The sequence below is a fragment of the Triticum aestivum genome, chromosome 7D, assembly GCF_018294505.1.
Source record: "Triticum aestivum cultivar Chinese Spring chromosome 7D, IWGSC CS RefSeq v2.1, whole genome shotgun sequence".
NCBI lineage: Eukaryota > Viridiplantae > Streptophyta > Magnoliopsida > Poales > Poaceae > Triticum > Triticum aestivum.
Genome location: NC_057814.1, coordinates 210,619,043 through 210,643,568, shown reverse-complemented (window position 1 = coordinate 210,643,568; position 24,526 = coordinate 210,619,043). Strand labels below are relative to the sequence as shown.

Below are 24,526 nucleotides of genomic sequence, written 5' to 3'. Positions count from 1 at the left end.
CGACGCAGGGCTTCGCCTAAGCTCCGCAATGATATTATCGAGGTGTAATTTGGTGGAGGGGGGCACCGCACACGGCTAAAAGATCTCAAGGATCAATTGTTGTGTCTCTGGGTTGCCCCCCTGCCCCTGTATATAAAGGAGCAAGGGAGGAGGAGGCCGGCCCTAGGAGGGGCGCACCAAGTGTGGAGTCCTACTAGGACTCCCTAGTCCTAGTAGGATTCCACCTCCCATATGGAATAGGAAAAGAGGAAGGGAAAAAGAGAAGGAAGGAAGGGGGCGCCCCCTTCCCTAGTCCAATTCGGACCAGACCAAGGGGAGGGGTGCGGCCACCCTTGAGGCCCTTTTTCTTCTTTCCCGTATGGCCCAATAAGGCCCAATACGTATTCCCGTAACTCTCCGGTACTCCGAAAAATACCCGAATCACTCGGAACCTTTCCGAAGTCCGAATATAGTCGTCCAATATATCGATCTTTACGTCTCGACCATTTCGAGACTCCTCGTCATGTCCCCGATCTCATCCGGGACTCCGAACTCCTTCGGTACATCAACATACATAAACTCATAATAAAACTGTCATCGTAACTTTAAGCGTGCGGACCCTACGGGTTCGAGAACTATGTAGACATGACCGAGACACGTCTCCGGTCAATAACCAATAGCGGGACCTGGATGCCCATATTGGCTCCCACATATTCTACGAAGATCTTTATCGGTCAGACCGCATAACAACATACGTTGTTCCCTTTGTCATCAGTATGTTACTTGCCCGAGATTCGATCGTCGGTATCTCGATACCTAGTTCAATCTCGTTACCGGCAAGTCTCTTTACTCGTTCCGTAACACATCATCCCGCAACTAACTTATTAGTCACAATGCTTGCAAGGCTTATAGTGATGTGCATTACCGAGTGGGCCCAGAGATACCTCTCCGACAATCGGAGTGACAAATCCTAATCTCGAAATACGCCAACCCAACAAGTACCTTTGGAGACACCTGTAGAGCACCTTTATAATCACCCATTTACGTTGTGACGTTTGGTAGCACACAAAGTGTTCCTCCGGTAAACGGGAGTTGCATAATCTCATAGTCAGAGGAACATGTATAAGTCATGAAGAAAGCAATAGCAACATACTAAACGATCGGGTGCTAAGCTAACGGAATGGGTCAAGTCAATCACGTCATTCTCCTAATGAGGTGATCTCGTTAATCAAATGACAACTTATGTCTATGGCTAGGAAACATAACCATCTTTGATTAACGAGCTAGTCAAGTAGAGGCATACTAGTGACACTCTGTTTGTCTATGTATTCACACATGTATTATGTTTCCGGTTAATACAATTCTAGCATGAATAATAAACATTTATCATGATATAAGGAAATAAATAATAACTTTATTATTGCCTCTAGGGCATATTTCCTTCAGTCTCCCACTTGCACTAGAGTCAATAATCTAGTTCACATCGCCATGTGATTTAACATGAATAGTTCACATCACCATGTGATTAACACCCATGGTTCACATCGTCATGTGACCATCACCCAAAGGGTTTACTAGAGTCAGTAATCTAGTTCACATCGCTATGTGATTAACACCCAAAGAGTACTAAGGTGTGATCATGTTTTGCTTGTGAGATAATTTTAGTCAACGGGTCTGTCACATTCAGATCCGTAAGTATTTTGCAAATTTCTATGTCTACAATGCTCTGCATGGAGCTACTCTAGCTAATTGCTCCCACTTTCAATATGTATCTAGACCGAGACTTAGAGTCATCTAGATTAGTGTCAAAACTTGCATCGACGTAACCTTTTACGACGAGCCTTTTGTCACTTCCATAATCGAGAAACATATCCTTATTCCAGTAAGGATAATTTTGACCGCTGTCCAGTGATCTACTCCTAGATCACTATTGTACTCCCTTGCCAAAATCAGTGTAGGGTATACAATAGATCTGGTACACAGCATGGCATACTTTATAGAACCTATGGCCAAGGCATAGGGAATGACTTTCATTCTCTTTCTATCTTTTGCCGTGGTCGGGCTTTGAGTCTTTACTCAATTTCACACCTTGTAACACAGGCAAGAACTCTTTTCTTTGACTGTTCTATTTTGAACTACTTCAAAATCTTGTTAAGGTATGTACTCATTGAAAAACTTATCAAGCGTCTTCATCTATCTCTATAGATCTTGATGCTCAATATGTAAGCAGCTTCACCGAGGTCTATCTTTGAAAAACTCCTTTCAAACACTCCTTTATGCTTTGCAGAATAATTCTACATTATTTCCGATCAACAATATGTCATTCACATATACTTATCAGAAATGCTGTAGTGCTCCCACTCACTTTCTTGTAAATACAGGCTTCACCGCAAGTCTGTATACAACTATATGCTTTGATCAACTTATCAAAGCGTATATTCCAACTCCGAGATGCTTGCACCAGTCCATTGATGGATCGCTGGAGCTTGCATATTTTGTTAGCACCTTTAGGATTGACAAAACCTTCTGGTTGTATCATATACAACTCTTCTTTAATAAATCCATCAAGGAATGCAGTTTTGTTTATCCCTTTGCCAGATTTCATAAAATGCGGCAATTGCTAACATGATTCGGACAGACTTAAGCATAGATACGAGTGAGAAACTCTCATCGTAGTCAACATCTTGAACTTGTCGAAAACCTTTTTGCGACAATTCTAGCTTTGTAGATAGTGATACTACTATCAGCGTCCGTCTTCCTCTTGACAATCCATTTATTCTCAATTGCTTGCCGATCATCGGGCAAGTCAACCAAAGTCCACACTTTGTTCTCATACATGGATCTCATCTCAGATTTCATGGCCTCAAGCCATTTTGCGGAATCTGGGCTCACCATCGCTTCTTCATAGTTCGTAGGTTCGTCATGGTCTAGTAACATAACCTCCAGAACAGGATTACCGTACCACTCTGGTGCGGATCTTACTCTGGTTTACCTACGAGGTTTGGTAGTAACTTGATCTGAAGTTACATGATCATCATCATTAACTTCCTCACTAATTGGTGTAGAAGTCACAGGAACAGATTTCTGTGATCCAATAAGGGAGCAGGTACAGTTACCTCATCAAGTTCTACTTTCCTCCCACTCACATCTTTCGAGAGAAACTCCTTCTCTAGAAAGGATCCATACTTAGCAACGAATGTCTTGCCTTCGGATCTGTGATAGAAGGTGTACCCAACTGTCTCCTTTGGGTATCCTATGAAGACACATTTCTCCGATTTGGGTTTGAGCTTATCAGGATGAAATTTTTTCACATAAGCATCGCAACCCCAAAATTTTAAGAAACGACAACTTTGGTTTCTTGCCAAACCACAGTTCATAAGGCGTCGTCTCAACGGATTTTGATGGTGCCCTATTTAACGTGAATGTAGCTGTCTCTAATGCATAACCCAAAACGATAGTGGTAAATTGGTAAGAGACATCATAGATTGCACTATATCCAATAAAGTACGGTTATGACGTTCGGACACACCATTACACTGTGGTGTTCCAGGTGGCGTGAGTAGTGAAACTATTTCACATTGTTTTAACTGAAGGCCAAACTCGTAACTCAAATATTTTACCTCTGCGATCATATCGTAGAAACTTTTATTTTCTTGTTACGATGATTCTCCACTTCACTCTGAAATTCTTTGAACTTTTCAAATGTTTCAGACTTTGTGTTTCATCAAGTAGATATACCCATATCTGCTCAAATCATCTGTGAAGGTCAGAAAATAATGATACCTGCTACGAGCCTCAATATTCATCGGACCACATACATCTGTATGTATGATTTCCAACAAATCTGTTGCTCTCTCCATAGTTCCGGAGAACGGCGTTTTAGTCATCTTGCCCATGAGGCACGGTTCGCAAGCATCAAGTGATTCATAATCAAGTGATTCCAAAATCCCATCAGTATGGAGTTTCTTCATGCGCTTTACACCAATATGACCTAAACGGCAGTACCACAAATAAGTTGCACTATCATTATTAACTTTGCATCTTTTGGCTTCAATATTATGAATATGTGTATCACTACGATCGAGATCCAACAAACCATTTTCGTTGGTGTGTATGACCATAAAGGTTTTATTCATGTAAACAGAACAACAATTGTTCTCTAACTTAAATGAATAACCGTATTGCAATAAACATGATCAGATCATATTCATGCTCAACGCAAACACCAAATAACACTTATTTAGTTTCAACACTAATCCCGAAAGTACAGGGAGTGTGCGATGATGATCATATCAATCTTGGAACTACTTCCAACACACATCGTCACCTCGCCTTTTACTAGTCTCTGTTTATTCTGCAACTCCCGTTTTCGAGTTACTACTCTTTAGCAACTGAACCAGTATCAATTACCGAGGGGTTGCTATAAACACTAGTAAAGTACACATCAATAATCTGTATATCAAATATACCTTTGTTCACTTTTACTAGTCTCTGTTTATTCTGCAACTCCCGTTTCGAGTTACTACTCTTAGCAACTGAACCAGTATCAATTACCGAGGGATTGCTATAAACACTAGTAAAGTACACATCAATAATCTGTATATCAAATATACCTTTGTTCACTTTGCCATCCTTCTTATCCACCAAATAGTTGGGGTAGTTCCGCTTCCAGTGACCAGTCCCTTTGCAGTAGAAGCACTTAGTCTCAGGCTTAGGACCAGACTTAGGCTTCTTCACTTGAGCAGCAACTTGCTTGCCGTTCTTTTTGAAGTTCCCCTTTTTCCCTTTGCCCTTTTCTTGAAACTAGCGGTCTCGTCAACCATCAACACTTGAAGTGGTCTCGTCAACCATCAACACTTGATGTTTTTCTTGATTTCTACCTTCGTCGATTTCAGCATCACGAAGAGCTCGGGAATTACTTTCGTCATCCCTTGCATACCATAGTTCATCACGAAGTTCTACTAACTTGGTGATGGTGACTAGAGAATTCTGTCAATCACTATTTTATCTGGAAGATAAACTCCCACTTGATTCAAGCGATTGTAGTACCCAGACAATCTGAGCACATGCTCACTAGTTGAGCGATTCTCCTCCATCTTTTTGCTATAGAACTTGTTGGAGATTTCATATCTCTCAACTCGGGTATTTGCTTGAAATATTAACTTCAACTCCTGGAACATCTCATATGGTCCATGACGTTCAAAACGTCTTTGAAGTCCCGATTCTAAGCCGTTAAGCATGGTGCACTAAACTATCAAGTAGTCATCATATTGAGCTAGCCAAACGTTCATAACGTCTGCATCTGCTCCTGCAATAGGTCTGTCACCTAGCGGTGCATCAAGGACATAATTTTTCTGTGCAGCAATGAGGATAATCCTCAGATCACGGATCCAATCCGCATCTTTGCTACTAACATCTTTCAACATAATTTTTCTCTAGGAACAAAAAATAAACACAGGGAAGCAACAACGCGAGCTATTGATCTACAACATAATTTGCAAAATACTATCAGGACTAAGTTCATGATAAATTTAAGTTCAATTAATCATATTACTTAAGAACTCCCACTTAGATAGACATCTCTCTAATCATCTAAGTGATTACGTGATCCAAAGCAACTAAACCATGTCCGATTAACACGTGAGATGGAGTAGTTTCAATGGTGAACATCACTATGTTCATCATATCTACTATATGATTCACGCTCGACCTTTCGGTCTCTGTGTTCCGAGGCCATATCTGTATATGCTAGGCTCGTCAAGTTTAACCTGAGTATTCCGCGTGTGCAACTGTTTTGCACCCGTTGTATTTGAACGTAGAGCCTATCACACCCGATTAACACGTGGTGTCTCAGCACGAAGAACTTTTGCAACGGTGCATACTCAGGGAGAACACTTTTATCTTGAAATTTTAGTGAGAGATCATCTTATAATGCTACCGTCAATCAAAACAAGATAAGATGCATAAAGGATTAACATCACATGCAATCAATATAAGTGATATGATATGGCCATCATCATCTTGTGCTTGTGATCTCCATCTCCGAAGCACCGTGCTTGTGATCTCCATCTCCGAAGCACCGTCATGATCACCATCGTCACCGGCGCGACACCTTGATCTCCATCGTAGCATCGTTGTCGTCTCGCCAACTTATTGCTTTTACGACTATCGCTACCGCTTAGTGATAAAGTAAAACTATTACATGGCGATTGCATCTCATACAATAAAGCGACAACCATATGGCTCCTGCCAGTTGCCGATAACTCGGTTACAAAACATGATCATCTCATACAACACATTATATCACATCATGTCTTGACCATATCACATCACAACATGCCCTGCAAAAACAAGTTAGACGCCCTCTACTTTGTTGTTGCAAGTTTTACGTGGCTGCTACGGGCTTAGCAAGAACCGTTCTTACCTACGCATCAAAACCACAATGATAGTTTGTCAAGTTGGTGCTGTTTTAACCTTCGCAAGGACCGGGCGTAGCCACACTCGGTTCAACTAAAGTGAGAGAGACAGACACCCGCCAGTCACCTTTAAGCAACGAGTGCTCCGAACGGTGAAACCAGTCTCGCGTAAGCGTACGCGTAATGTCGGTCCGGGCCGCTTCATCTCACAATACCACTGAACCAAAGTATGACATGCTGGTAAGCAGTATGACTTATATCGCCCACAACTCACTTGTGTTCTACTCGTGCATAGCATCAACGCATAAAACAAGGCTCGGATGCCACTGTTGGGGAACGTAGTAATTTCAAAAAATTTCCTACGCACACGCAAGATCATGGTGATGCATAGCAACGAGAGGGGAGAGTGTTGTCCACGTACCCTTGTAGACCGACAGCGGAAGCGTTATCACAACGCGGTTGATGTAGTCGTACGTCTTCACGATCCGACCGATCAAGTACCGAATGCACGGCACCTCCGAGTTCTACACACGTTCAGCTCGATGACGTCCCTCGAACTCCAATCCAGCCGAGTGTTGAGGGAGAGTTTCGTCAACACGACGGCGTGGTGACGATGATGATGTTCTACCGACGCAGGGCTTCGCCTAAGCTCCGCAATGATATTATCGAGGTGTAATTTGGTGGAGGGGGGCACCGCACACGGCTAAAAGATCTCAAGGATCAATTGTTGTGTCTCTGGGTTGCCCCCCTGCCCCCGTATATAAAGGAGCAAGGGAGGAGGAGGCCGGCCCTAGGAGGGGCGCACCAAGTGTGGAGTCCTACTAGGATTCCACCTCCCATATGGAATAGGAAAAGAGGAAGGGAAAAAGAGAAGGAAGGAAGGGGGCGCCCCCCTTCCCTAGTCCAATTCGGACCAGACCAAGGGGAGGGGTGCGGCCACCCTTGAGGCCCTTTTTCTTCTTTCCCGTATGGCCCAATAAGGCCCAATACGTATTCCCGTAACTCTCCGGTACTCCGAAAAATACCCGAATCACTCGGAATCTTTCCGAAGTCCGAATATAGTCGTCCAATATATCGATCTTTACGTCTCGACCATTTCGAGACTCCTCGTCATGTCCCCGATCTCATCCGGGACTCCAAACTCCTTCGGTACATCAACATACATAAACTCATAATAAAACTGTCATCATAACTTTAAGCGTGCGGACCCTACGGGTTCGAGAACTATGTAGACATGACCGAGACACGTCTCCGGTCAATAACCAATAGCGGGACCTGGATGCCCATATTGGCTCCGACATATTCTACGAAGATCATTATCGGTCAGACCGCATAACAACATACGTTGTTCCCTTGTCATCAGTATGTTACTTGCCCGAGATTCGATCGTCGGTATCTCGATACCTAGTTCAATCTCGTTACCGGCAAGTCTCTTTACTCATTCCGTAACACATCATCCCGCAACTAACTTATTAGTCACAATGCTTGCAAGGCTTATAGTGATGTGCATTACCGAGTGGGCCCAGAGATACCTCTCCGACAATCGGAGTGACAAATCCTAATCTCGAAATACGCCAACCCAACAAGTACCTTTGGAGACACCTGTAGAGCACCTTTATAATCACCCATTTACGTTGTGACGTTTGGTAGCACACAAAGTGTTCCTCCGGTAAACGGGAGTTGCATAATCTCATAGTCAGAGGAACATGTATAAGTCATGAAGAAAGCAATAGCAACATACTAAACGATCGGGTGCTAAGCTAAGGGAATGGGTCAAGTCAATCACGTCATTCTCCTAATGAGGTGATCTCGTTAATCAAATGACAACTTATGTCTATGGCTAGGAAACATAACCACCTTTGATTAACGAGCTAGTCAAGTAGAGGCATACTAGTGACACTCTGTTTGTCTATGTATTCACACATGTATTATGTTTCCGGTTAATACAATTCTAGCATGAATAATAAACATTTATCATGATATAAGGAAATAAATAATAACTTTATTATTGCCTCTAGGGCATATTTCCTTCAGTCAGACCCACAGAGCCAGTAAGAGAGGCTACTGATGATGATGCTGCATGGGCTAAAAAGGAAGGGGACTATGCTCCTTTGGAGCAGTCCTACCTCATAGATAATCAAAAGTGGGTCAATGCAAATAAAAAATGCATGGCTTTTATAAAGAACACCGTTGAGAGCGCCATTGTGGGCTCCATTGCAGAGTGCACTTCCGCAGGGGAGTTGCTCTCAAAGATAAAGAGCCAGTTCACTGGCTCTTCAAAGATATATGCCACCCAGGTGTTAGAGCAACTGGTGACAGAAAAATACACAGGTGGTAGTCATGGCATAAGAGAGCACATCCTCAGGATGAGCAATATGGCAGCAAAGCTCAAGCCCATGGATGCGGATCTGGAGATCAAACTAGCGCTCCTGGTCCACCTTGTCATGGCTTCACTGCCGAAGGAGTTTGAAGCTTTTGTTGTGAACTATAATATGTCACCTGGAACATGGGATGTTGAAAAGACAATAGCAATGTGTGTTCAAGAAGAGGAGAGACTCAAAGCCTCACATGGTGGTACACTCAACTATGTGCAGGGTCACAAAAGAAAGAATTACAATCTAAACAACAAAAGTTCTCCTTCAAAGCCACAAGGAAAAGTTTCCTATCAGCATCAGCGTCACCAACAACCTTTCTCAGTGGACAAAGACACTTGTCTCCACTGTAAGAAGACCGGGCATTACAAGAAAGACTGTCATGTTGGCTAAAGTCGATCATGGCAAAAAGAGGTAACAATATAGTTTCATTTGTAAATGAATCCCTGTATGCACAGTTTTCAAAATCCACTTGGTGGATTGACTCAGGAGCAACTGTTCATGTTGCAAATTCTTTACAGGGATTCCATTCGACGCGGACTACGCTAAGAAGTGAAAGACGCATTGAAGTGGCGAACGGAGTTGAAGCAGAAGTTGAAGCTGTCGGTGATATCTCCTTGGAGTTAGCTGATGGATTCAATCTTCTACTTAGAGATGTTTTATTTGTTCCATCATGTCATAGAAACTTAATAAGTGTTTCTTGCTTGGACAAAGATAATTATGAGTGTTATTTTGGACATGGCAAGTGTGCCATTTGGTTAAATAATGCTTATGTGGGTGATGCTTTACTACATGATGAGCTTTATTTGTTATCACTTCGTGAAAAAGTTTACTCCGTTTGCAATGTGAAAGAACATGTTTCTGCGTCGAATAAAGAACAAAAGAAAAGAAAAAGAACATTTGACTCATCGAAATTATGGCACTATCGCTTGGGCCATATTTCGAAGGGGAGAATAGAAAGATTAGTCAAAAGTGAAATTCTTCCTCCGTTAGAATTTTTAGACTTAGAACAATGCATAGATTGCGTTAAAGGAAAGTACGTAAAACAAATCAAAAAAGGTGCAATCCATAGCACAGGCACACTAGAAATCATTCACACTGATATTTGTGGACCATTTCCGGTGAAAAGTGTGGATGGATATGACTCGTTCATAACATTCACAGATGATTACTCTCGCTATGGTTATATTTATCCAATCAAAGAAAGATCGGAAGCGTTGGATAAATTTAAAATATTCAAAGCTGAAGTTGAAAATCAGCACGATAAAAGAATAAAGATAGTAAGGTCCGGCCGTGGGGGAGAGTACTACGGTCGACACACTCCATATGGCCAAGTCCCTGGACCTTTTGCGAAGTTCTTGCAGGAGACTGGCATAGTAGCCCAGTATTCAATGCCAGGCGAGCCTCAGCAAAATGGAGTAGCTGAAAGGCGCAACCGTACCCTTATGGATATGGTGCGCAGCATGATGAGTTATTCCAACTTGCCATTGGGATTATGGATGGAGGCGCTTAAAACCACCATTCACATTCTCAATAGAGTACCAAGCAAGTCGGTGCCCAAAACGCCGTACGAGCTATGGACAGGAAGGATGCCCTCCCTACAACACTTCAAGGTGTGGGGGTGCCCTGCTGAGGCCAAAATGTTTAATCCAAACATTGCAAAGTTAGATCCCAAAATAGTAAGTTGCCACTTCATTGGCTATCCAGACAGATCAAAAGGTTTTCGTTTCTACTGCCCTGACAGATATACAAACTTTGTAGAAATGAGACATGCAGTCTTCTTAGAGGACGAAATGATGAGGGGGAGCTTGGTAGCTCGGAAAATTGATCTTGAGGAGAAGAGGGTGCATGCACCTAATCCGATGATTCAGGAGCCATTTTTCTCACTACCAGTTGCAACTCCACCCATGACCGCTATGGGGGAAAACCCGGAACCTGTCCGTCAGGAGCCGACTAAACCCGTTGTTGAGCATGAAAGGGAGGTGCAACAGCAAATTTTAGAAGAAGTGCCAGAAGTTGAGGCACAAAATGTGCCAGAAACTGAGGCCCTTAGAAGGTCTACAAGACCAAGAAAGTCAGCTATTTCTACTGACTTTAAAGTTTATAACACAGAAATGGTTCATATGGAAAAAGATCCCACCTCATATGAAGAAGCCATGAGAAGCCCTCATTCATCGAAGTGGATGAAGGCAATGGAAGACGAGATGAAATCGATGAGTTCCAAAGATGTTTGGGACTTAGAGGAAATTCCCAAAGGAGCCAAAACAGTAGGCTGTAAATGGGTCTACAAAATTAAGTATGACTCTAAAGGGAATATAGAAAAGTATAAAGCACGACTCGTGGCAAAAGGATTTACACAAAGAGAAGGGATAGATTACAATGAGACATTTTCTCCAGTCTCATGTAAGGATTCCTTCAGAATCATAATGGCATTAGTTGCTCATTTTGATTTAGAGTTACATCAAATGGATGTTAAGACGGCATTTCTGAATGGTGATTTAAAAGAAAAGGTCTACATGAAACAACCCAAGGGTTTTATCATGGAAGGCAACGAAAATATGGGATGCCGCCTGAAGAAATCCATTTATGGATTAAGACAAGCCTCTCGGCAGTGGTATCTAAAGTTCAATCAAACGATTAAAAGTTTTGGATTTAAAGAAAATATTGAGGATAATTGCATTTATGCAATGTTTAAAAATGGGAAATATATTTTCCTAATCTTGTATGTGGATGATATCCTGCTTGCTAGTAGTGATGTTAGTCTACTACAAGAAACAAAGAAATACTTATCCTCAAATTTTGACATAACAGATCTTGGTGAAGCATCATATGTTTTGGGCATAGAAATTCACCGAGATAGGAACAATGGAGTCTTAGGACTATCTCAGCAAGCATATTTAGAAAAGGTTCTTAAAAAGTATAATATGCATGCGAGTAAAGCCACACCTGCTCCAATAGTCAAGGGCGATAGTTTTGGGAAATTTCAATGTCCCAAGAACCAGTATGAGATCGATCAAATGAAAGCAGTACCATATGCTTCGGCAGTTGGCAGCTTACAGTATGCACAAGTGTGCACTCGCCCTGACTTAGCTTTTATCACCGGGGTACTCGGTAGATATCAAGAGAATCCAGGCCTAGAGCACTGGAAGATGGTAAAGAAAGCATTGCGTTATGCGCAAGGCACGAAGGACTACATGCTAATATACAGGAGAAGTGATTCCCTAGAGATAAAAGGGTATTCAGACGCAGATTTTGCGGGGGACAGAGATGATAGAAAATCCACGTCAGGATACATATTCACCCTCGCTGGGGGAGCTATTTCATGGAAAAGCTCCAAACAGTCGATAGTTGCATCATCCACGATGTATGCAGAATTTATAGCATGCTTCAAAGCCACGGGGCAGGCGATATGGCTAAAGAAATTTGTACACGACTTAAAAGTGGTAGATTGTATTCACAAACCACTAAAGATGTACCGCGACAACCAGCCCGCGGTATTTTACGCTCACAACAACAAGTCGAGTAATGCTGCCAAAACAATAGAGATAAGGTATTATGTTGTGAAAGATAAAATCCAGGATCAAACTATAAGTCTCGAGCATATAAGGACAAAAGATATGCTTGCGGATCCGCTAACGAAAGGCTTACCACCAAATGTGTTCAAGGAACACTTAGCCGGCATGGGTTTAAGGGAAAGCCTTATGATTCCCGGATAGGCCCAAAAGGAACAGAATTTGTTTCTGAACATAACGTATGTTGTAGCTGTATGATTCTAACGGCAATTAAGCCGTGACGATGAAACATGCTCTATGTACCAATATGTGATGAAACAGATAAACTAGAAAGTATAAAGTTAAAAGTAAAGTTGAGATCAAGGGGGAGAATGTTAGGTTGATCTCTCTCCCGTTCGAGCCCAACGGGTCGAACGGGCCCCTGACTTGCGCCCTGATCGGGGGCGCCCAACCAAACCATGGTTGGTGGGCCCCTGTGACCCGCGCTATATAAACAGAGGTGGGGGCCGGGGCGCTATTCACGAGGTTAATCGCTGCCACAATCCCCACCTACAATCCCTACCAATCTAGGGTTAGCGCGGTGCTCACGGGAAGCTCCACCACCTCGCCCACTCTCCGCCATCACCGTGCGCCCCAGCACCACGATGGCCTCCGGCTCGAGTTCATCCACTGCCGGACAAGGTAGGTTCACCGGATCTACTAGCCTACTCCGATCTAAAGTTCTATCACAATGTACTTGATTCTGCGCAAGACACTACTTATTAAGATAAATGTATTCATAGTTGTAAAGACTTGCAGATATCCTGAAGATGCGACCGGCATTAGCACAGATATATAATGTATTTTCATTGTTGGGCTACCAGGTGATTCAGCGGACCATTAAAGAAATTTGCAGTTGTTTGACATATGGAGTAGTAATGAGTAAACCACACCACTGTTGTTACCTTATTGTCTGTTTACACAGACTTATGTTGGTTTCCTAAGTGCTCATTAGGACTGATGCCTTTCAAAAAATTATAACAACTCCTTGGATCATCTTCCTTTCTCCTATGTATAGACATGGCTTAAATCTGCAAGGCCTGACTTCCTTTTTGATTCTGTTATTTGAAATTCTACATGATTATTTTTACCTGCTACACACCAATATTTTTCTACTTCTTTGATCAGTTTTAGTTACAACAGAAAATATGGTTGTTGCTTTATGGGGAACATGCAAGAGAAGGATGAGCATGCGGCGGTGGTGATGGCTTTCCCGACCACCAGATCAAGACAGCAACAACTGGGATGCTACAGTCACCAGTGTGCCGCCGATGGTGCTAGGTTACTAGCTGTTGCGATGCACAAGGTGTTGGATCAGCACCGCAAAATCCATAGGTATTTCATCCCTTCTCTCCCGGTGCCTCCAATTTGCAAGGATTTGATTTTGTTCCTTGACTCCCTTTCATAGGGTTCAATTGGCAAGCTGCATGTGAAGCACATTGATTCAGATGCACACATTACCCTTTTATTCTCTGTTTTGCGTGTTGATGTCTATTTCTTTGTTCCTTCTGATTTATTTTTAATCACATGCCTTTGAAACAAATATTTAGTTCTCAACATCTAATATTTAGTTCTTTTCTGGCAAGACCAAAGGACAGAGGGCGCGTTCAGAAGCTCGTGGCAAAGGTGCGGGCAAGATGCACTGAGCTGCGCCGAACATCATGACAGACATCCCCGGCTGATCGTTGCCGTCGCTCGCTACCTCGATAGCTCTTCATCTTCGTGTTGTTAGATTAGCCAGCGCTGCGCCGCTGTGTCCAGCCTACGGGCTTGTTGTATCCCCTCCTCCTCCTCCTTATTTGCTTTCTATGTTGGACTATTTATCTTGTGAACCTTGAAAGGGCCTCAGTCTAAGGCCGGGCAAGCGCCTCTTTTCTAAAAACATCTAATACTAGAAAATATGGTCATGCCAAGTGCCACATAGTTGGTAAAGACCATTGATTTTTTTTTGACGAAATTTAGATCGTTCCGAGGGTGACCGAAGTATTTGCATTTTCTTTGAAATATTTTGTTATTTTAAAAATGTTTGTATATGGAGAGGTGTAATTCGTTCTGTACACATCAAAATTTTGCATAACGCAGTGGCGCGTTGTTCTGTTTTCGCCTCATAGGTGAGAAGTTCGAAACACTCTACTGCTCTTTTTTAGTTTTATTTAATTCTTGCCTACTGTTATCCATGTGCAGAAAATTTCTTCATGGAAGTGCTAAGTGACAACACATGTAGAAATGAGATGCAGCATTGTAATATCCATTTGATATGTGTGCTCTGAGAAGGATGAACCATGACCAGTGCATAGTTGCTTACTTTTCTCATAATTTCAACACGTGCTCTTCCAGATTCTTGTGCAAAAGTGCAAATTCATGAATTTCATGTCATCGAAGGAACTCCTTGTAGTGCCTTTTTGGAACAAGGGAATGTGTTCTATACGTAGGAATTCAGATGAATTCCGTGTGTGTCTGTTGTGTCGCTGGCGGAGAACCTCGATGTTAGTGATTTGTACCAATATTTGATACACATGAGACGAACCCCACACTACTCTTAATGAAATCACAGGAGCACCCTGCCCTCTTGACAAGGTTACATAAAAGAAGTTAAATCCCAATATGAGCCGATCTCAACACATATTTTGTAAAATAAAAACTAATTATGGATCAATGCATCTTGGTGTTCCGTGCAACACACGGGCATCTTACTAGTTTTTCATATAAATGGGTTACAATTTGCATGAATTCAAATCGGACTCTGTCATTTGGTGCAACTAAATCTATGCATGCAGAGAAATCCTAGGTAATAGGAAGGGAGAAATCTTACCAGTTTCACAGCCGCAGAGTGTCCACTAGGTAGCATATGGGCCTTTTAAATACCTGTGCCTCCATATGCGCGAGAAGTTTTTCTTTTCATGCACATGCAAAATAAAAGTTTAATAGAAACACAGCTGAAAAACCCTCCTTGGCAGGTTTATACATGTCGTAAAAATATATTCTTTTTCATACATAAAACTCAGAATTCTTAGTGTGTGCATTTCCCAGACAAATGAATACTAAAAAGATATCCTTGTTTCAAAAAAAGTTACTAAAAAGATAAACATATTTACTACACAGGATGATTTAAACGTGGGATTTCTGCTACCAAAGAATGTGCATACGCATCCAATTGTGAACAATAAAACACCATTTTTTTCCTCCAAAGGAAAATTAGAAACCAACTAAACATAGATTTAATTTTAAATAGGGCTTTCTCCTACCAAACTAAGATGTGTACATACATCGTCTGTCCCTACTAAAGGAAACTAAATAATGCCTTCTTTTTTTCATCGCGAGCATTTGACATCCACAGTTAAACCACAATTTTTCATCACCGAGTTGTGGTTTGTATGCTTAAAAATACCTTCTTAACCGAGCTTGAAAATTCTTATGTGTAGTGAAATTGTATCTAACACTTTGTAATGAACAAATGTAACACGTTTCAAATAACTATTAGTCTAAATCGACACCTTGTGCCATTTGACATCATAATCATAAATGGTTGCTGAAGAGTTTGAATTGGTAAAGTGGTTGCATCCGCTGTTTCAAGTCTGGACTAATCCTCCGTGCTAAAACTTAATTTAATTTTCAAAACACTTCGTGTTTGAAATGGACATTGTGCTATATGGCATAATGGGCCATTTGTGTTACCATGCATGCAGAGAAATCCGAAGGCGGTTGAGTACGCTTCTCCCACCCAAAGGCGGAACCGAGGAAGAAAAGAAATACACAGGTACGATGGATGCAGGCGCTGCCACTTCATATTTTACTCCGGACGGGCCACACAAAGAATTGTTCCTGGATCGGGCTAGGTAACATATGGGCCTTTCAAATACCTGTGCCTCCATATGCACAACACAGAGTTTTTTTCCATGCACATGGAAAATAAAAGTTTAGTGCAAACACCGCTAAAAAAATCCTTAACTGGTGTATACATATTATACAAACATGATTTTTTTAAACCCAGATTTTTCAGCGTGATAACCATATTTTCAACTAAGAAATGCTACCTTAGCTGGTCTATGCATGTTATAGAAATATGATTTGTTTTTTCAAACTCAGATTTCTCAGCGTGATAAACATATTGTCAATATAGTACTCCCTCTGTTCCTTGATGTAAGGTGTATAGATTTTTGAGAAAAAATCCGAAATATAAGGTGTATTGCGTTGCACCACTCGTCTAGATAATGTTTTTAGGGATCTGATTACATTTCCTTATAGTAGGCAAGCTCCTCTATTTTCTCATGTCAATTAGTTAGGTGTAATCTCACCCAAAACTTGTGAAATTTTCCCTCCATGTGCGTTCTTTAATTTCCGTGCCAAAAACTATACACCCTATATTTAGGAATGGAGGGAGTATGACTTAACACATGGGCTTTCTACTATCAATATCGAATATGTCCTCGCAAAAGAAAACTATTTTCATCGAAAACATGGCTTTAGCGGGTCTCTGCGCCATTTGGCGCAACGGGTCAACTAGTATTTCAAAACAGGCGAAAGCCTGGAGACAGTGTATCAATTACATGAAGCTTGTAAGATGCACCAAGGTGCAAGGCCACAAGCAGCCTAGGGAGGAAAGAAAAATAACAGAAGGAAGGGGGAACGAAAATTAGGTTATATCAGACCTATACAAGAATTAGCCATCAATTAAGTGAATCCAAGTTTACAGGTCATCCTTGTCCTGTTGCTCCACAGAGGGATCATGTCCGTGACATAAGACCAGATGTAGGACTCCATCAAACATTTATAATTGAAAACTCTATCATTCTGTGCATGCCAAAGCGTGATGGCGCAAGCAAGAAAAGTAATGTTCCATTTGCGCTTGAAAGCAAGCTGGTGAACAGCATGCTCCACAAAATACACCATGTCTGGAGATAAGCATGCCAAAGGAGTCAGGAACAGCTTGTTCCAAAGAGCAGGGGTTGTACAACAATGAAGCACCAAATGGTCAATAGATTCAGAGGCCGGGCAAATATCACAGTCAGCATTTGTGGCAACCACTGACTAGCTTTTCCTGACCATATTCTTTTTTGTATTGAGGCACCCCCGGAAGGCCAACCAAAGAAAAACCCTGTGCTTGAAAGGTATTAAGGAATCCTAGATCCAAAGCTCAAAGGCACACTTCACACTACGGAAGGTGAGCAGTCGGTAGAAATAGCTTGTGTTGACCTTATTACAGGTAACAGAGGGGGTGCGTGCATCTTTATGTGAGCTGACGGGAGCCATGGCAGCAATGAGCTGATTCAAGATCAGAAGTCCATGAACTGTCGTCTGGGAGAAGTTTGGGTGCAGTTGCACATCCCAAACGCCTTGGGAGAACTGGGATTGGACGGAACAGTACTGATTTCTAGCAAATAAATAAACATGGGAGCACATGCCTTAACCTTCAACATCCAACCACTGATCATGCCAAAAGAAATCAAGAGCACCGAAACCAAGCGAGCAACGAGAAGAAATAATGGAGGGAGATGCGGTCCTTGAAACCCTTCCATAAGGCCGTGTCTCTGCTGCTAGCATCGTGGGGTAGAGAATCCTTGCAGTACTTGGTTAGGTTTGAGTCGAACACATGTAACACATACCAATTATATATACGCAACGTGAAGTGGACAGATAAACTAGACATAATCAGATAGGCTAGACAGAGATCGTGAGGGGTTGCCGGACCTGCTGTGCGCGGTGGTCGAAGCGCTGTCTGACGGTCTGGGCGGACTTATCATCGACTATACATGGGAGGAGCGTTCATAGTCATGCCTTAGTATGTAGTCATGTTGATGAACCTCGAATCTCAGTGTGATACTCGTGCTAGTGTGATTGCTTGTCATCGATGGATTTGATTGATTGTGCACCTCGGACTAATTAATCTAACACGACATACACGAATAATAGCTAGTGACGTGTTTTGCTCTGAATTTGTGGGTGGTCACGCGGTGGTACGACATCCCTTTCAGCGAGTGACTTGGGCCCGGCCAAGCTTGTAGTTGTAGGCCTAATTTGCTCGTTCGGACACGTGGTTTGAACAGTGTCAGGTAGTCCCGTAACAGGTCCTAGTAACACAAATGTCAGGCCAATAAAAGAAAATGTCAGGCCAGTACATGTATGGTTATTCCCCCTCTTTGGAGGGGTACACTGATTGGTTGCATGAATTGACGCCCACCCACCATTTGGCAGGTGGATCCAGATCGAGATCGTCGATGATGATGTCGTGACCATGCCCTATCAACCTCGTCGGGTCGGGGCCATGAGAGACGTACCTGTGGCGCGTATGGGGTGCTCACTTGACTGGCAAAATGGCCCTTGGGTGCCTGGTGGGTGCACGACATTAAATTTCTTTCACTTATAAGTTTGTTGCTCTTGGACTGGTGGTTATCACTCATCAGTAGTTCAGCACTACATTCCCGCGCCGTTGCCACAACAAAATCTTTTTAAAATTGTTACGTATTATGTTTATTATCCGACTCGAGCTGAATCTTATTCGTTAAGTACCAGTTATTATGAACGATCGATGATCGGTGTAGCGACTGAAACAGACTCCTGGAGCGATCATGGGATGCGACGTGGCCGCGACCCGTCACCTCCCAATTTCCTGGCCGTCTGGCCACCAGCTCATCTTCTCGCCATGCCCGGAACTAATCCGGCTGCTGAGTCATCCAGCGGGATTTATCTTGGCCACTTGTCACGCCATTTCAAGCTTCGCCTTGCTATAAGGCCACACCGCAGACGACACGCACGCCTCAGTAAGACGACGACGAGGGCGATGGAGAAGCCAGCTGGCAGCTTCGGCGGGAGCTCGTCGGAGGACGCGGGGACGCCCTTGCTGCTGCCGGTGCATCGCGACGACGACGCCACGACCACGGCGTCGTCGCGCTTGAGGGCTCTGCTCGCGCACAAGTACCCCGCGATCGCGTCGGGGCCCGTGGCGTGCGCGGCCATATGCGCGCTCGTGGACCTCGGCGGCGCGCACGGCGCGGCGCCGCGGAACATGCTGGGCGTGCTGGCGTGGGTGTTCCTGTGGTGGGCGACGGACGCCGTGCCCCTCGCCGTGGCGTCCATGGCGCCGCTCTTCCTGTTCCCGGCCTTCGGCATCTCCTCCGCCGACGCCGTCGCCAAGGCGTACATGGACGACGTCATCGCCCTCGTCCTCGGCAGCTTCATCCTCGCCCTCGCCATCGAGCGCTACCACATCCACCGCCGCCTCGCTCTCAACGTGCGTGCGCAAGCGCAAGCGCTAATAGCAAACTTTTCCACCACGCACTCAGCTAGGAGTAGAATTCTTGACGCCTAAACTGATCATCACGCATTGCGCAGATCACGCTGCGGTTCTGCGGGGACCCGGTGCGGCCGTCGCTGCTGCTGCTGGGGATCACCGGCACGACGGCGTTCGTCAGCATGTGGATCCACAACACGGCGTGCACGGTGATGATGATGCCCGTGGCGACGGGGATCCTGCAGCGGTTCCCGCGGGGCGGCGCCGGCCAGGGGGAGGAGGAGGACGAGGTGCGGCGCTTCTCCAAGGCGGTGGTGCTGGGCGTGGTGTACGCGTCGGCAGTGGGCGGGATGGCCACGCTAACGGGCACCGGAGTGAACATCATCCTGGTGGGGATGTGGTCGGCCTACTTCCCGGAGGAGCCCATCACCTTCAGCTCGTGGATGAGCTTCGGCCTCCCGATGGCGCTGGTCATGTTCTTGGCGCTCTGGGTCACTCTCTGCTTCATGTACTGCTCCAACAACACCGGAAAGGCGCTCTCTTCCTACCTTGACGGAAGCCACCTCAGAAGGGAGCTCAGCTTGTTAGGTACCTTTCATTTCTTGTCTTCACTAGCCATTTTTTATTCTCTCGCCTCATCTTCTTTGATTGTCCCTTTATAAAAGGCATACCCTCTCTTTACTTGTTTGTCAATGTGGCTCATTTCAGTGCTTCCAAAGAAGTACGTACTCAGTTAGACATTTTTCTTACTAGCAGTATTTGCGAGTGGCCTGGTTGACCGTCGACTTGCCGTGCATTTTGAGCATTTGGATGATTCTGATTGGAACAAGTCTCAGTTCCAGTAGTTTTAGCTCAAAACACAAATACACTGTCCAAGGCGATGCATAGTTGTCTGATGGGGTTAGTATCTTCTATGACAGGTCCAATGGCTTTCGCGGAGAAGATGGTCTTGGCTGTGTTTGGGGTAAATTCTACCCCCGGTCAGCTATTCTATGCCAACAGAAGTTTTACCTAGCAAAGAAGAGTGTGCTTTCAGTCACACAATATGGACCTGCAACTTGGTCATAAGTCATTAACTCATCGAAATGGATAACCTTTGCAGGGTCTAATTGTGCTATGGATGACTAGGAACCTAACAGACGACATTCCTGGGTGGGGAGTTCTCTTCCACGATCAAGTTGGGGATGGAACAGTCACGGTAAGTGCGCAACATAATCATAAAGTTGCCGAGCTACTGTATATCTATCACCTGATCGATCTCATGGAGGAGCAAACAAATCGCTTGCGACGCAGATCATGATGGCCACGTTGCTGTTCATAATCCCGAGCGGGAAGAAGGAGGGCGAGAAGCTCATGGACTGGAACAAGTGCAGGAAGCTCCAGTGGAACATCGTGCTCCTCCTCGGCGCGGGCTTCGCCATCGCCGACGGCTTCAGGACCAGCGGCCTGACCGGCATCCTCTCGGACGGCCTCAGGTTCCTCGAGGGCGCGCCGACGCTGGTGATCGTGCCCGTGGCCTGCGTCTTCAGCGGGGTCATCACCGAGTTCATGTCCGACGACTCCACCACCACGCTGGTGCTGCCCCTGTTCGCTGAGCTGGCCAGGTCCGTCGAGGTGCACCCGGCGCTGCTTATGATCTCCGGCGCGGTCGGGGCCCAGCTGTCGTACTTGTTTCCCACCGGGTCGCCGTCGAATGTTGTCGGCTTCAGCACCGACCACATCACCATCAAGGATCTGGTGGCCACTGGGCTGCCCCTCAAGGTCGTCGGAGTTGCAGCTCTGACGGTCTTGCTACCAACACTAGGTAATTAACAACGCCTCCTCCTGCACCAAGCACCGTGAGGAATTAGTCGTCCATCGGTAACTAAGTGATGATGCCTTATTGCCCTCTCTTACATTTTTCTACTGTTAATTTGATCGTGCAGGATCAGTGATTTTTGGCATGGACAACAAGTCCTAGCTAGGGACATGGATCATGGATGCAAGTTGTGGAACCTTTCAACCTTGGTCTGTCAGGATACTGAGGTTGAACAGCAGTTTCAGCATGTCATGCCTCATGACTGCACCTTGCTGCGGGTTCGGGATATGGTTTGTATAGGATTAAGCAAGCGGTTTTGTACAATGTGCCTGTATAAATACTTATATGTATTCTAAATATGCCCAATGTGATCATATTTTTGTACGGGCAACTATGTCTATCCGTAAGCTTCAATCATTCAAAGAACGACAGAAATCCGAAAGCTAAGCTGATAACAGTGACTGAATTATTGAACCATCCGACAGAAGTACTCAGACAGTGCCTTCTTCAACCAAGACATCTTGCTTTCACTTGGTGTTGCCCTGGAGCCTAGGGGGGGAAATATACTAAATAGACTGGCCTCATCCACTCCACGCGCCAAACTGATTGTTCTTCACAGAATTTGTAATGAGATGCTTCGGATATATTTGGATCTCAAGAAAGAACGCTGTCGACCTACTGGTGGTGATAAGTGCTCCCAACTATTAGTTCGTTTTATAAACAGCTGTCCATCTCATATGGTGCCACTGATAGACATTCTAGATCTTGACATCTGAACAATGGAACATCTTCTCCAGAATAAATAAACATTGGATCCATTAGGAACATCACAATCATCGCAATACGCACAAGTTGCAAACTAAGTGAATAAATTCAGTACATGGTTGGATTTCACAGCCCTGGCGGCTACGTACCAAGGAGGTCAAAAGAACTTGGGAGCTTGGCAGATAGATAGCAATGGTGGCAATACACCACGCCTGTTGGATTTGGAAGCGGCAGGGAACACAATCATTAGGGGCGGAATTATACTTATCCATCATATGAGTGAAGAACAGATAGGCCTTATCCACTCCACCTCGAGTGGCCCGTTGTTCTTCACAGAATGCTTCAGAGATGTTGAATATCAAACAGAATATGTGGTGGTTCAGGAAAGATGAAAAAACCTGACGTTGTCAATCTAACCTGTGGTGACACGTACCATCAACTATATTACTGGTTTATTTTATATATTTCTGTCCCTCTCATATGGTGCCAATAAATAGAAATTGTAGATTTGACATCTGGAGACGGGAGCCACTACATTGGATTTGCAGAAGCTGCAAAATAAGTTACAGTAACAAACTCTGTTACATGGTTGGTGTTTATTTTTTTTCCTGATATGGCCTACACGGTTGTTGTTGCTAGTGCTCTGTTCGACTGAAAAGTCAGTTTTTGTTGGGATGTACACTTGTTTGCTGATTCTAACCTGCACATATGCAGTACTGATTGAAAATCTCTTGGATGAAACGCTCTACGCTCTACAGTTCTGTGACACCCTTGGGGAAATATATGATGATTCCCTGGAAAGTCTAGTCAGCGTGCTATCTCTACAAAAGAGCACATGAGGAAAGAAGAGTACAAAGCTGTTCTACATCGTTGGATCAGTTAACATCTGCTCCTATGTTAGTACTGTATCTTTTAGATACCTGCAATGTTACTACGCTGGTTTTACCATAGATATTTAAGTGGAATAGTGACTTGCATAACACGCGTTAACATGGTATGGAGAGAGTTTCCACTCAAACAACTACACTCTGGAGTCTAGACCACTGTAAGTTGCACAGAGATTGATTGTATGCATTACATCCTAACAAAAAGTTGAAGTTCAAAGAATGCTCCCTGCAATCTTGAAAAGTCAGAACTGTTGTAAAGCAGCAAACCTACGCCATTAGTTTCTTTTTTTTTAGAAAAGAAGGAAGACCCCCGGCCTCTGCATCTGGACGATGCATACAGCTATTTTATTAATTATTGACGCAAGACCTTACAAAGTCATACAACAGTAAGACTAAAGCCACCGTCTAAGCAAACATCTGTCGCTACTCCTATCCAGTTGATGAAGGGGCGCTGAAAGTCTAGGCCTAATACCAAACAGACCTCGCAGCCGAACCTAACATCTAAGACTTGAGGTCCCAACCAGGACGCCTGCCGGGTATGGGCACCCTCTAGTCCGGCGTGCTCCTCAACCAGGACGCCTGCCAGGTATGAGGCCGCCGCAGCCACCTGCCACCAATCCATCTTCAGAGTTGTACTGCTGCATCTACCTTGCCCGGTCTAACTGCCGCCGACGCCACCACGACGCCAGACAGCGTCACCCTCCTGCGTGAGTCCATCTCCGCTCATCGGGCGCCGAGTCTCCACTGCGCCACGCCGCCGAGATCCGCTATCATCAATGGGCAAGATGAAACACCGCTCCTCCTCTTGTCCCCTCCAACCAGCACTTGCTCCAAAACGATGCCCCCAGGAGGGAGAACGACACCGAAGGCACCGTCATCGTCTGATCCGGTAGACCCAGATCTAGGGTTTCCCTCGGAACTTCCCGATCAGGTTTACGTGACCTGCAACTACGATGCCTCGAGAAGGGAACGACGTCCGAGACGCCGCCATCGTCCGCCAAGACCGCAGCCAGGCGTGGAAATGCTGAGCTCCGCTGATTGGTGAGGGGTTTCTCTGTCTGGGCGGTGGGGCGAGCGTCGTGGCTGGCCGCTGGAACACTTCGCTGCCTTTTTATCACCTTAAAATTCGCTTACACACTAGGAAATGTTCTGCTGACAGCAGTGCCCCACAACGTTCAGCTTCGAAGAGGGTCTAGTTTTCTGTATAGAAAAGATTACAAGGTTCACACCTTTTGCTTTCTGCCGTTTCTCGGGCCCAGTGTTAGTGAGATGCAAGAATGACGTGTGAGTTAGTGGGGGTGCTTGCTGGTAGGAAATATTCAGGCCCTTTTCAGCCGCGACGCGATACCGGAGTTATACGGTGTCCGGCTGGACTTTTGTCCTCTTTCGCTATAAACACTACAAGAATAGAAGCACCCTTCTAGAGATAAGAATAGCAAATGTTTTGAGGCACTGATGGAAGCATGCCAAGGTGAAGTTGATGATCTCTTTAGCGTTTATCCTTCTCTTCATCTTGCCCTATGTGCTCAT

General features: G+C 44.4%; 1 protein-coding gene across 1 annotated transcript; it reads left to right on the top strand.

The window, feature by feature from the left end:
* The first annotated feature begins 18,808 nt into the window (after window positions 1-18,808).
* On the top strand, window positions 18,809-21,728 carry LOC123166012 (tonoplast dicarboxylate transporter). Its single transcript, XM_044583772.1, has 6 exons — window positions 18,809-19,546; window positions 19,648-20,134; window positions 20,467-20,510; window positions 20,649-20,744; window positions 20,840-21,350; window positions 21,472-21,728. Exons 1-6 carry the CDS (start codon window positions 18,845-18,847, stop codon window positions 21,504-21,506), a joined length of 1,875 nt encoding a protein of 624 aa, XP_044439707.1. The 5' UTR covers window positions 18,809-18,844; the 3' UTR covers window positions 21,507-21,728.
* The last annotated feature ends 2,798 nt before the right edge of the window (window positions 21,729-24,526 follow it).